The sequence below is a fragment of the Cydia strobilella genome, chromosome 15 (genome assembly GCF_947568885.1).
Source record: "Cydia strobilella chromosome 15, ilCydStro3.1, whole genome shotgun sequence".
Classification (NCBI taxonomy): Eukaryota; Metazoa; Arthropoda; class Insecta; order Lepidoptera; family Tortricidae; genus Cydia; species Cydia strobilella.
In genome coordinates, this window is record NC_086055.1 from 3,409,169 (window position 1) to 3,422,796 (window position 13,628).

The 13,628-nt window shown below is 37.0% G+C and overlaps 1 protein-coding gene across 1 annotated transcript in view; it reads right to left on the minus strand.

Moving 5' to 3' along the window:
• The window catches only part of LOC134747784 (fatty acid synthase-like), a 50,467-nt gene extending 37,193 nt beyond the window's left edge, over nt 1-13,274 (minus strand). The window contains exons 1-3 of the mRNA XM_063682426.1: nt 13,124-13,274; nt 11,735-11,927; nt 9,542-9,662 (exon numbers count right to left, since the gene is read on the minus strand). Of these exons, the coding sequence (XP_063538496.1) occupies nt 9,542-9,662; nt 11,735-11,927; nt 13,124-13,273 (464 nt within the window). The 5' untranslated portion in view covers nt 13,274. The remainder of the gene's footprint in view (nt 1-9,541; nt 9,663-11,734; nt 11,928-13,123) is intronic.
• Between the last annotated feature and the right edge of the window lie 354 nt (nt 13,275-13,628).

Below are 13,628 nucleotides of genomic sequence, written 5' to 3' on the forward strand. Positions count from 1 at the left end.
TGGATTTGTAAGTATTTGTCTACTTACTCTTATTGTTGACAATCCTTATTGGAGCTATAATTTTATTTTCATTTTTATTTTGACGATCATGATAGAAATTATTATATTTTTGACATTAATGAAAACTTCTTATGTAATTGTCTTTCATGAAATAAATCATCTAATCATCTAATCTAATCTAATCTAATCACTCGGTTTAGCTATTCAATTGCGTAAGTTTTAATACTGTTTTATCTACATGGTTTTTAGTTATTATTCGTTATTCCTGGCGTCGGTGGCAAACAAGCATACGGCCCGCCTGATGTTAAGCAGTCTCGGTAGCCTATGTACGCCTGCAATTCCAGAGGAAGAGGAGGCCATTTTAAGAGTCATAAAAACACGCCGCCAAAAAGTCGCCAAGGTTTTTGTGACTTACTGCGTAGAATGCCGCCGGCGATTTTTTTAGGGTTCCGTACCCAAAGGGTAAAAACGGGACCCTATTACTAAAACTCCGCTGTCCATCTGTCCGTCTGTCCGTCTTTCTGTCACCAGGCTGTATCTCATGAACCGTGATAGCTAGACAGTTGAAATGTTTACAGATGATGTATTTCTGTTGCCGCTATAACAACAAATACTAAAAAGTACGGAACCCTCGGTGGGCGAGGCAGACTCGCACTTGGCCGGTTTTTTTTTTCAACTGTGTGACCCTGCCATTTGCTAACGGATCGCTAAAGTCGTCAGATTATTGAAAAAAAAAACGCTTTTGTAGGGTCCACTTAACATCCCCTTTGAATATGTGACGCGCTTGAGTAATTTTTTTTTCCTAATTTTCTATCCTTCCGTATAGGCTAATCCCGTATAGGGTTGCCTTTGTAAACTGGCAGATTAACATACCCCTGTTATCAGACATGTTGCGCGACTGACACAACCAATATCTAACGCGCTCAAGTAACTCCATTTGGTGTTTTTTTGCATTTTTCTTGTAAAATTACTATGAAATGGAAAAAAACTTATATCAGCAATGAATTCTACGTCTTCGGTTTATACAAAAATGATACCAAACTTGCCCTAGTAGCCACCAGAACGAGAATATTTTTTTTTTAAAGAAGACGGGCGGTGGCCATTTTTGCACCCCGCTCTCCCCGACTAGATGCACATTTCTGATTGCCTCCCGGACTAGAAATTCTTAGAATTACTCAAGGAACATATATGATGAAGCTCATAGCTTAATAAAAAAATGTTGGGTTATGTATGGGAGCGATGCATAACTGCTTCCACTATTAAGGGGCCCACTGACTATCAGTCCGCCGGACGATATCGGCCTGTCCGTTGTTCGGAACTGTCAAATTTTTGTTTTAACTGACAGGCCGATATCGTCCGGCGGACTGATAGTCAGTGGGCCCCTTTACTGTGTATTTTGTATGTAGGTATGTTTGTGTCATCTTTATTTGTTACGTCAATACTGCTGATCCGATAAGAAGCGGTTTTATACAAATAGAAAAAGTAAAAGGGTTAAAACTTTAAAAGTAATACCTACTAAGATTTACATAACACGTTTATAAATAGAAGTGTTATTTTAAAATATAAAAGCTCATAGAAAGTAAAATAAAAAAAAAGAGTGGCGAAAATAGTTATACAAGAGTTTTATAAAGAGCGAAGTAGCGAGTGTGTTACTGACATTTGAAAACAAGATGCAAGCTGACAGCGGATGACTGATGAATAACTTTTTTCAATATGCTATTTCATTATTTTTTACATTGGCTTACAAACATAATATTAAACATATTAAATTTAATATGTCTGTGTCTCTCGGAAGTTTTGTTATAAAAATTGGCTAACATAGCCCAACATCCTAACTCACAAAATTTAATTAAGTTAGCTAAGTTAGCATGACTCACGACAGTTTAAATTCGAGTAGCCCGACTACAGGCGAAATAATTTACAACTGATGTGTTGCAGTTATTGGTACTTTAGCGACTTGCAAAAGCGAAGTTTGAAATTTTCGAAACTAAGAAATTTATGTTGGTTAATTTGACTTTTTTTTTTAATGAAATAGGAGGCAAACGAGCAGACGGATCACCTGATGGTAAGCGACTACCGCCGCCCATGGACACCCACAACACCAGAGGAGTTGTAAGTGCGTTGCCGGCCTTTAAGATGGGAGTACGCTCTTTTCTTGAAGGTTTGAAGGTCATATCGGTCCGGAAATACCGCAGGCGACAGTTCATTCCACAGTTTAGCTGTGCGAGGCAGGAAGTTTCTAGTGAAACGCACAGTTGAGGACTGCCAACCATCTAAGTGGTGAGGATGGTAATGTTGTCGCGTAGGGCAATGGCGAAAAGAAGCGGCAGGTATTAATCCGAACAATTCCTCGGAGCACTCCCCGTTATACATTGACGACGTCGCGACGTCTCTTGACACTGTTCGATTAAAAAAGAAAAAAAACAGTGTTTTTTTTTTTTATTGCTTGTAACATGGACCTACGCGTTCCCTTGGATATATTTTTAGTTAAGGAGGATTCGGGTTGAAGTTGTCGCCTGTCGTAAGTCAACCTGAGACCTTCCGGGTCGCGTCAAATGCATAAACTATTTGACGCGCACGGAGCAAGGCGAGTGTTGCAGAGTATTTGCATGGTAGTATTTGCTTGCTGAGTTGCTTAAGTTAAGATACGAGATTGAAAAGCTTGATTATATCACTATTGAATACAATACTTTTTCTACGAGACAAAAAATAATAATACTTTCAACTAGTAGAATCATATACTTAAGTAAACAAACCAAAAGTATACAGCTAAGATACGCGAGCTGCCGCGGCCCACGATACCTTCATACTCGTACGCGCACCGGCCGCCACGCCCGGCGCCCCCGGCGGGTTGGTCAACAACACCTCCTCGTAACTCATGAGACCCTGGTACCTGCTCCGCGCTAAATTCAATTTTAAAACAGTTTTTTTCTCGATTTTGGCAACCGTAGCCTATGGAGACTAACAAGCAACGCTAAGCGGTTTTCGTAGGATATGGATGTTGCTATATGAAGGGTGTCACATGCGCGTTTATGACTTATGAAGCAATTGTTGGTCAACCAATCACAAAGCAATTGTTGGCCGACCAATCACAAAGCAGATACGACGCAGCAGCGTGTTTAAGTAGCCTAATTTGCATTGAATCAAGTCTCCTTAAACAAGAAATATTTTACTGAAATGTATGAAGTTCTATTTTCAACATTTTTATAATTGCCTAAACCGTATCGATAAAATTCTTATGCTTGAGTCGGAAGTGCCATAGACTATCCAACGTTGAAAAGATGTTGAAAAGAGTAAGGTTGTAGTGTTGCATGTGAAGTCGTAATACACAGATTATACTCGACGAGTAGAAAAATGTAATTGATAAGCTGTAACGTACATTATTACGTATGCTGCTGGTGCATGAGGAAGTAAGGAGGTTGCTGGCATTAGAGCAGTTCGATAAAGATGAATTTAAAACCTATATAAATCGCCCTATATTAACAAGAACAATGAGTAAAAAATGTTAGAGGTTCCGTCGTGTGGCAATAATTATTATGGAAAAAGAAGTAGAAAGTACTTGGTCCCCAAATTTTATAATGAAATACCGAATGTTTCATGAATCACTTAGGATGTTTAAATTGAAAATGTTTCTATTAAACAAAATTAAATTGAAGTTACCACCATAAGCAATAAGATGTACCTATGTAGGCTATGTACTTAATAATTAACTAGCAACTAATTAGCTAAGACTGTGTTTTAAGGGCCCCTCTGCCAACAAACGGTCTTGCAGTTTGGCAGAAGAAATAAATTGTAAAAATAGGGTTTATTTCGCCAGAATAAATGATTTATTTATTTTACTTTAACAAGATTTGTGTTTAATAAATCTTTGTTTAAAAAAAATACATCACTAACTACTTACATTTATTTTTAAGCCTTCCGTACAACTTCATTACATATGACAAAAAATAATTCAGTGCACGAATTTTAATGTAAATCGTTAATCCATGGACGTAAATCTATTTGAAACTTTGTATGTATATGTAAAAATATATAATTCCTTTAACTACAAATATTTTAATTATACGAGTCTTCAAGTCGATACTCAAGTTTCAATGTTGGAATGGGATACCTAATTTATATTATAACTATTAAATATCCGATGACACCACTAATTCAACCAATTAATTTTAAATTTTATAATGTGTAAATTATAGTTAGTTATCGAACAATAGTTTAATAACTGTGTGTTTAAATAATTAGAAGCGATCGTAAACCATAAAGCGATTGAACAAACTCGATTTTATTGGCACAAGATTCATTGCAATTTGTGTAAGAATGTCAATTCATTTCGTGGTTTAGGTTTGAGTAGTGGTTACGTTACTTTCATTTGCCATATAGAGGAACGAGATGCAATACGAATGTTGGGAAAATTTCGAAAAGCGACGATAAGTTATAGGTGCTGTATTGGTAGTTGTAGGTATAAGTGCTGTATTGGTGCTTATTAAATTCCCTGGCGGTGAGGCTTAAAAATGTAATATCGGGAAGCAAGAACAATACGGTGTTATGTTCTTCATTTTTGTTTATAATATCTTTCTGGATATCTGTAATGAAAACGATGAGTGGTGGAGTTGACTGGTCCGATATATTTAAGCAGGTATTATTTTGTTAAATATGATAAAGGAGGCAAACGAGCTGACGAATCGCCTGATCACCTAAGCAATAGGTGAGTTTTCAGATAATATAATATGACATTGATGATTTAAGGCGGTTTGTTTACAGGGGATCTACCGGGAAACTCGAATCCGAAATTTCGCCATCTGCCTGTTTATCGCTCGAATATGCAAGAGTGACAGAGATGTTAGATAACAAAAATTCGATTTTCTTGTTTTACGATAGATAGACCCTCAGATTGCGGTAGTGGCGCTCGCTAAGTACTCTGGAACTAGGCCAACACGCGTTGTTTTTTTCGATGTGAGAATGCTGTTACGCATCGTCCCCTTGACCTGAGGTGGGCTCATTATGGGGGGTATGTGGGATTATCACCTCCATTGAGAAAAGAGGGGGAGAAGCCTACCCACTAAACCCACACCGGCTTTTCCCACAATATGCCGTTTGGGGAGACGTCCTGATGGGATCGCGAACATTCTACCATGACGCCCCCCTGCCAACTGAGCTACCAAGACTTACCCAATGACAGCGAATATTTCCACCATTTCCCTTATATTCGCCTTAGGGAGGCGCCTAGCGACATCTACCGTAACAGCATTACACTTCTGGAGTTCCAAGTCGTATTGGAAATTACCCAGTAACGATGTAGTGGTAAACATAGTTGGACAGTGGGTAATTTGAAGTGCGTACATTTTACTTGAAGAAGCACAAAACAAAGACAAAGAAAGAAGGAAGAAGTGTTGAAAGACAGTTTTGCGCAACCGGCCCTAATTCTATAAGCTTGTTGTTAAATTCGGTTGGGTAAATAATTACATACGGTATTCTCAACTGCCAGATGAAAAATTGACAAAACCATTAACAAGAAGGGACCAAGTGGGAAAAGAGGATCTCGGTGTCCCCGCGCTCGCTGGGCAGACGACATAGACTAGAGAGAGTGCCGAGCAACTTACTCACAAGAGGCACAAGAACGAGAACGGTAGGAGAGGTTGGAGGAGGCCTATACCCGGAAGGGGTCCTAACACTTTGTTAGATTAGTATCCATAAAATAATATTTAGAATAGAATAGAAATAATTTATTCGTTAGCACACACAATTAAATTTAATTTTATATAATTGTGTTATTTAATTTATTTATTAAATAGGTAGTTTGACATTATTTGTATAGTTATTTTATCTCTTACATAATATAACTATCTTGTGAGCGTTTTGGGGTCACCTGTAAGCCCGCAGGAGATTTTCACAAATAAAACAAAACAAAACAAATAGAAAATTATACAAAACAGTATAATTATCAGTTATTTATAATTTGTGTAAGTGGTTACGGAATAAAAAGGCTTTTTATTTTCATCTCAACTGATAAAGGGTTTCTCCAGGGTTAGATTATCAATTTGTGATACACATATAGGTATAAGTTTATATGTGGGTATAGTATTACTAGGGTATTAAATTGCATACGTCCGTCAATCAGAATTATGAAACTATATTACGCAGCTAACAGAATTTAGCCCAAATATTTAGGGGTAGCAACATGCCTCAGGCACTCGACACCCTCTACTTCGGTTTAATAAAATTGTTTGCTCGTTTATTGGATTATCGAATTAATTTGTAATATGTGAATTATTGTTACAAATTGAAAGGGTGAGCAGCATACATTTATATATCTAAAATTGTGTAATTTTAAGGGGTTGTACGTATGCATAGCAACAAACTAGAAACAGTATCAGATCAGATTTTAAGATTCTAACTTGATAAGTTATTGGAATGAATAAGTGGTAATAGTGTACTAATAGTGTTGTGTTCCTGCCGGTGAGTAAGGTTGCCAGAGCTCGAGGGAGAGGAGTGTTAGGGTCGGCAACGCGCATGTAACTCCTCTGGAGTTGCAGGCGTACACAGGCTACGGAGACTGCTTAACATCAGGCGGGCCGTATGCTTGTTTGCCACCGACGTAGTATAAAAAAAAAAAGTGGTAATGATCTTATTAGGTATATGTATAACAAATTAAGTGCATAAAATCTCTATCATTTAGAGTATCTATAACGATTCCAAAGGAGGGTGGGCTAGTTGGCCCTTATGACCAATAATGACAAGCGACGTGTCAACCGGTTAGGTTGTAAAACGTTAACTATATGGCAGCTTTGAGTGAAAAAAGTTATCGCCACAAAAAGTAATGTGTTGAAACGTGACTGTTTATAGGTTTTTTTCGATACGCAGATCATGAAAGTTTTGTAATATTCGATGATTTTGTGTCATGATATTTTGATTTTTGTCCGTTTTCCTATGTTTTTTGTGTCAACCAATTTTTTTTCTCGCCATACAAAAGATGGAGTATATCCAAATCTTCCAACCCAGAGGGGAAACTAGGCTTCTTGGGATTAGTCCGGTTTCCTCACGATGTTTTCCTTCACCGAAAAGCAACTGGTAAGTAACCGCAAACTTATCCTCTACAAAGTACTCGAACGAACTTCGTAAAACTTTCACAATATAGGTACTTTTGTATACGAGTTAAGTAGTTTTCAGGCTTTTGTTAAAAAAACGTGCCAAATTACGGGAACTAGTTAATACTAGTAGGAAACAAATTACATTATTTTTAAAAATATATTAGTATAGGAGGTACGAACCAAACGAGATGGCTAGAGGGCGTCGTAAGCCCTTAAGGGATTGCATTATGTAGAAGGTACCAGATCAAATTCCAGTCCAGAGGGATAGAAAACGCCTATCGAAACTCAAATAATTTACGGAAATACTCACGTGACTATTCGTAGCATCTATCATCCCGATGCATTGGTTTTTGTCCTTTCGCGTTTGTCGATATACGATTTTCATTTTGGCAAGGCCCAAGCAAAAGGCCCCTCTTAACACTTAGACGGTTAAGGTGCCCACTGGCTATCCGTCCGCCGGACGATATCGGCCTGTCAACAAAAATTTGACAGTTCCGAACAACTGACAGGCCGATATCGTCCGGCGGACTGATAATCAGTGGGCCCCTTTAGACAGATTACAAGACTAAAACGTTCTCTGTCGTATTTTAGTTTTTTTAATCAGCCATTTGAATTCAGTTTTCTGATTTCCGTTCAATAATTCCAGTATGTTTCAGCAACAAACATCCAATTATATACAAAATTGAAAACTAGGTTATTGCGTAAATTGCTTAGATTAGTGGTAGCCTTTAACATTAACTAGTCTGATTAACGGATCGTCGTAAATCAGGCCCGTGTCTAGGCAATAAGTAGTTGGTTCAGGTCGACTTTCTGACCTTGCGCGTCTTATTTCTTGCTATCTGTTTTACTCATGTTCTCTGGTAGTAGAACATTTATGAAATAAAACAATGAAAACGGATTGTATCACGTGTATTGAATTTATACTACATTCCCACATACATTACATGCATTTATGGGGATGTAGTATAAATTCAATATAGTTACGCGATATAATCCGTTTTCATAGTTTTATTTCATGAGTAACTATCGCGGTAACCGAAGACAATATTAGTAGAACATTTGTTGTTCTAAGAATTTAGGTACAATTTGCCATTGCTTCTTTATCTATTTTTCTTATATAGGCCAAGTGCGAGTCGGACTCGCGCACGAAGGGTTCCGTACCATTACGAAAGAACGGCAAAAAAAATACGTTTGTTGTATGGGAGCGGCGCTTAAATAATTATTTTATTCTGTTTTTAGTACTTGTTGTTATAACGGCAACAGAAATACATCACCTGTGAAAGTTTCAACTGTCTAGCTATCACGGTTCATAAGATACAGCCTGGTGACAGACGGACGTACGGACGGACGGACATCGAAGTCTTAGTAATAGGGTCCCGTTTTTACCCTTTGGGTACGGAACCCTAAAATATGAACATTAAAAAAATCCTTATCGTGTCTAGTGTAATTTGTTCATACTTTATCAATTTATCGATGTATTTAAAGCTTGGATCAGGCAACAAGGTCCATCTTACAGATACCTTATAAACTAACATGCCTACATTTCACAAACTTAAAACTAAACACTACATAAGTGGCAGAACGTAGCTGCATTGAACTGTCTGCTCTATTCACTACTAGTATTTGAAATCAACTTTATCCTACCCCGACTGCATTCTTTTGAGGTTTAAATTTTAATATTCACTTCATAATACTATCACATCGAGAAATATACTAAAGAAAAACGAATTGCCTCGAAAATCAAGTTTATAAAATAATTAAGGCCAAATTTGATTAAACAACGGATTTAATCACGCTCGGTCTAGTGACTTAACATTAACTGGGTAAAGGTGTGGCTCCATTAGTAGCGGGTCAAAAACAACAGGTTTTTAAAAATACAAGGTGCATCTGAGGATTGTATTGGCCAGTAAGAAAATTAGACTTTAAAGAGCCAATTACTAACACTAAGAAAGGTTTTAAGCCTAGTTAACGTCAATGTTATTTGTAAGTGTGTTTTAAAATGGGGGAAATGCGTAATGTAAGTACGCAAAATTTTTGTGATGATTTTTTCCAGGTGTGCATTCTGATTTTATTTTAAGGTTTGTAAGAGGCTGATAATTTTTTTGAATAAGGGGGTTAATCTACGGCTATATAACATTATCTAACTGGATAATCGCGTGCTGTGACTCCTATCTAGTTATCGTCACGCGCTGATAATATACTGCAGTACTGACCAGCATAGATAGTAAAGCAATATTATGTTTCAAAATTCTGAATCTGTAATTAATTTCATTATCATTTAATCCTCAATGGTCCGAGCCGAGATTCGACATCGAATTTCGGATTAAAAGTCGTACAACAACCGTCCTAAATATTGGTTTATTGTTATACTTACCATAGCGTTACTTGCCATATTATTACTTCTATTTGGCACATTATTATTCAAGTAGATAAAAGTTTTTTTGTTCACTTACCCAGTGATACCAAAGCCGTGGCGCTGGATATTTTCATAAATGACAATTTTCTCTGACTCAGAGAAGGTAGATCCTATGAAAACACCGACTTTCTTTCCTCGGATTTGCTCTGGGTTGATTCCTAGTAATAAGAAAAGATACATTTCACTCTTGTACTGGTAAGTACAGTTTGTTTTAAGTTGATGATTCTCTATGTACATAGACAGAAGAACCTGCAGGTGCATTCCACGAGAATGTCCCTAACGCCGTTCTTCTAATAGTTCTGAACAGGCTGAGAAAATTATATTGGGTCTGGTATTTCATGACTTTGCTAACAAATTGGCAGTATATTCTCGAGCTTTACGGATTTGATTGAATTAGCTGTCATACAAGGCAAAAGCATTTCGCAAGGGACATTCTCTTGGAATGCCCCTGCACTGGTCCCTCAAGCACTAAATACAGTGACAGGAAATGTCTATAGTTGCCCGTAGGCTATGGGTATAAAATGAACGTTAATATTGTTTTAAAAGAAATTTACGCTTTACGCTATCACACGACACAAGCCTTATGTTTGCTTATAAACTGTTGATTACTAAAGCATTCACTTATGTGCTTCTAGCTTATGCCACAGATTAAATTACAAGTTATTTCGTTACAAATGCTGAGGTTGCTTAGGAAACTGGAGAAGACGTTGATTCTATCTAAAGTAAGAACTTAATAAAAAAAAACTTTACATAAAAACACTTACACCGCCATTATACATTTAAAATTCTTGTTTCCATAATAGGGTTGTTGACATGAATCGCGAATATATAAAATGTTATGTTTTACCATAGCAGGGACTATTAGAATGCTGAAAATCATATTTTGTAAGTGTAAATATGCGTAATAAATTAATTTAAAATAATTAAAAGTATTTAAAATAATGCCCAGCATTACGTGACTGCAAACGCAAATCAGAGCGCGTGACGTCACGGTGTGAAAAACACGCACAGACAAGTTGTCAAACCTGGTGGTCCTCTGGCGCTGACAGCAGTTTGTTTATCACATCGTTACGTCATTCTGATCACGTGACAGCTTGGAGCGTTTTTGCGCAACATTTTAAACACTAAACTAATAAAGCCGATTTTTTATTAAAATTAATGAATAAAAATTTTTTTTGCAATAATTACGTGTCTATCTATAAAATGAAAACTATTCCAAAAAATTGTCAACATCCCTATTGTTTGCCTTCGTTGTAAAAAACCTTGCTTCCATAATTATATTTTCAACACATTACTTGCTCAGAACGACGTTTTTATTCCACCGATTGTTGGCTCATAATACTAGATATTAAACACGCGTGCTTTTTCAGTATATTATCTGCCTGAGTTAAGAAGGTAACTTTACTGATTGCTAATGCACAATATCGCCTCGTGTGTAATGGCCAACGTAGCACACTTGTATTACAATGTACTATTGTAATTCGTCACTATTTTTTTTTAAACACTAGTCTTAGTGTTGTTTTGGTTAATTGACGTCATCAGACTCAAATATGCATTCAGTATTCAGTATTCAGTCATTTATTGCCTTCATAGGTACATAATAAGATGTTACATAATAATTTTGATCAGCTATGAACCCTGTAGGGCACTGCAACTTAATACTCACTAATTAACTACATTCTTATCTACGTAACTTACTAACTAAGTAATTAGTAATAAGTAGCTAAGGATCACGATTATAGGTTACAATACATAATATATTAAATTTGACATTCCAATTAAAGATTATATTACATGTTATTGAATTTCACATTAGATAAGAGATCAAATATTATTAAATTTACATTAAAATGGAATTTTACATTGCGATTGGAGATTAAATATTGTTAAATTTACCTTACGATTGAAGATTACATATTTTTACATTTTACATCACGATTAATTACATATTAAATATTTTATTATATTATATTTCATAGTTAATAACATTACATTATATTTCATATAGTTACATCTTCATTACCTGAATGTTGACTTCTTGACTTCCAGATAGTCGTAGAACTTCATGAATATTTTAGAAATGCCATAGAATGAACTTTACGTTCTATTCTATTCTGCATTAAGTAATCATTAATTCATTACGAATTGTTTCTTTTGTGTTTAACTTGAGCAAATATATAAAAACAGGTCCCAAGGAAAAATTTGGTTGGTTGGAAAAAATTATATTTACCAGAATCAAAGATGGCGGAATACGCGTGCTCCAAAAGTTTCCTGCTCATCGGCTCCATGGCGCATGCCTGCTTATAGTGCACCCTGAAGAACTGCGCGTCGAACTTTCCCATGCCGGAGACCTTGCCCAGGTGCTTAGGTACTTCGGGGTGGTTGAACACCCAGCGTGGGTCATCGTCTGTCACCATGTCCACCTGCGAAAAAGTTTTAGATAAGTAAGACACATAAGGTACCTATAGGTACTTTTTTGTCAGTTAGTAACTTTCTGGGTTGTAGTCCAATCAAGAGGTAATTTAGCCTATGTCGGTAGTTATACCAAATTTAGCAATTCTGAGCGGGCAAGTTCAAACTATGTTTTCAAAACTTGACTAGAACAGACTGTTTTAGCAAGTTGTTTATGGCTATCATAACATGAAACTTCAAACTAGTAGTAAATATCAGTACAACTTGTACAGCAAGCCAGCCACATTAAGATCACAATAATAAAACACCCAGCATCAAACCCTGTATTTTTATAAAATATATGTGTAAAGTGTTTTATTCCATACTATTGGATTTAACCGTTATAAAAGGTCCGAAAAATTTTTGGTTTTTAAGTATTTAGGTACTCATAATTATAATAGGGAGCCACCAAGTTAAAGTTTATACTTCTAGACTTAGTTAGACAAGATTAAGACCGTTCAGACTTTTCTCATGTACCTACGGATGCGAAGCCTGGACACTAACACAAAAAGAGGAGCGCGCGTTGCTGGTAGCCGAGCGGAAGATCTACCGCAAGATATTGGGACCCACACTTCGAGAGGATGGAACCTGGAAACTCCGCAAGAACCAGATTGAAAATCTGGTGTCCGAGCCGAACATCATCGGAGAAACGAAAGCCGCCAGGCTCCGATGGCTCGGGCACGTAGTCCGGATGGGGGAAGATCGCGTAGTCTGGAGGGCGTACTCTGGAGTACCAAGTGGCCGAAGACCGTCTGGACGCCCTAGGTACCGCTGGAGAGACGAAGTGCAGAAAGACCTCAGCGAACTCGGCGCCATCGACTGGACAGAAACGGCTTTGGACAGAGTAGCATGGCGGTCTTTGGTGTCGGAGGCCAAGATCCACTTCGGGTCGTCGCGCCACAGCAGTAAGTAAGTAAGTAAGACTTTTCCATCGCTATTTTAATAACCTGCACTGCCATTTCTAGGTTAGTCGGCTATATTGTACCGAAAATTAAATCATATCAGCTCTAGTTTTCCAATTAAACAACATAGTTATTAACACGTAAGGCACCACGTTTAAACACATTTGCAACTACTTTCATAAACAAAATATCCACGTTTAAGTAAAAACTGGTATGATATAACTGACTCTCCCATAATCATAAGTACTATACATTCAAATACTCGCCTTATTATAAAGATTTTCCATAAACTCCTGCACACTATCGGACTTTGGGAATATCCCAGACATCCCACTTATGACCACTTCGTCCCCCGATAACGAGCGGGGCGCGGGGACGGGGCGCTCCACAACCGTCTCTTGAGGTGTTGGTGCCATGATTCTAATAATGTTATTAGTTCCCGTGAAGCCAACTGTCGACGATAGCAGCAGTGGCTAGAATTAAACGTAATTATAGCGGGCACTATTTATAAAGTTATGCAGTTGATGGCTAGGACATTATTTAAAAAAACTGCGGGTTCCGTATGCTAAAAGAAAAAAATGCGTTTTCTTTCAAAGCAATTTATTTGACAAGCGCTGTTACTGGTACTTTAAAGTAATAACAGGTACTGCTTTTTATCATTGTTATCAAATAACGTTTAAAATTCAAACAAGTTTTATTTTGATAATCCTCGAAATTTTTGGTAATTTATTTAAACGCCGGGAATATTGTTCCCAACTAAACCGAAGTTTA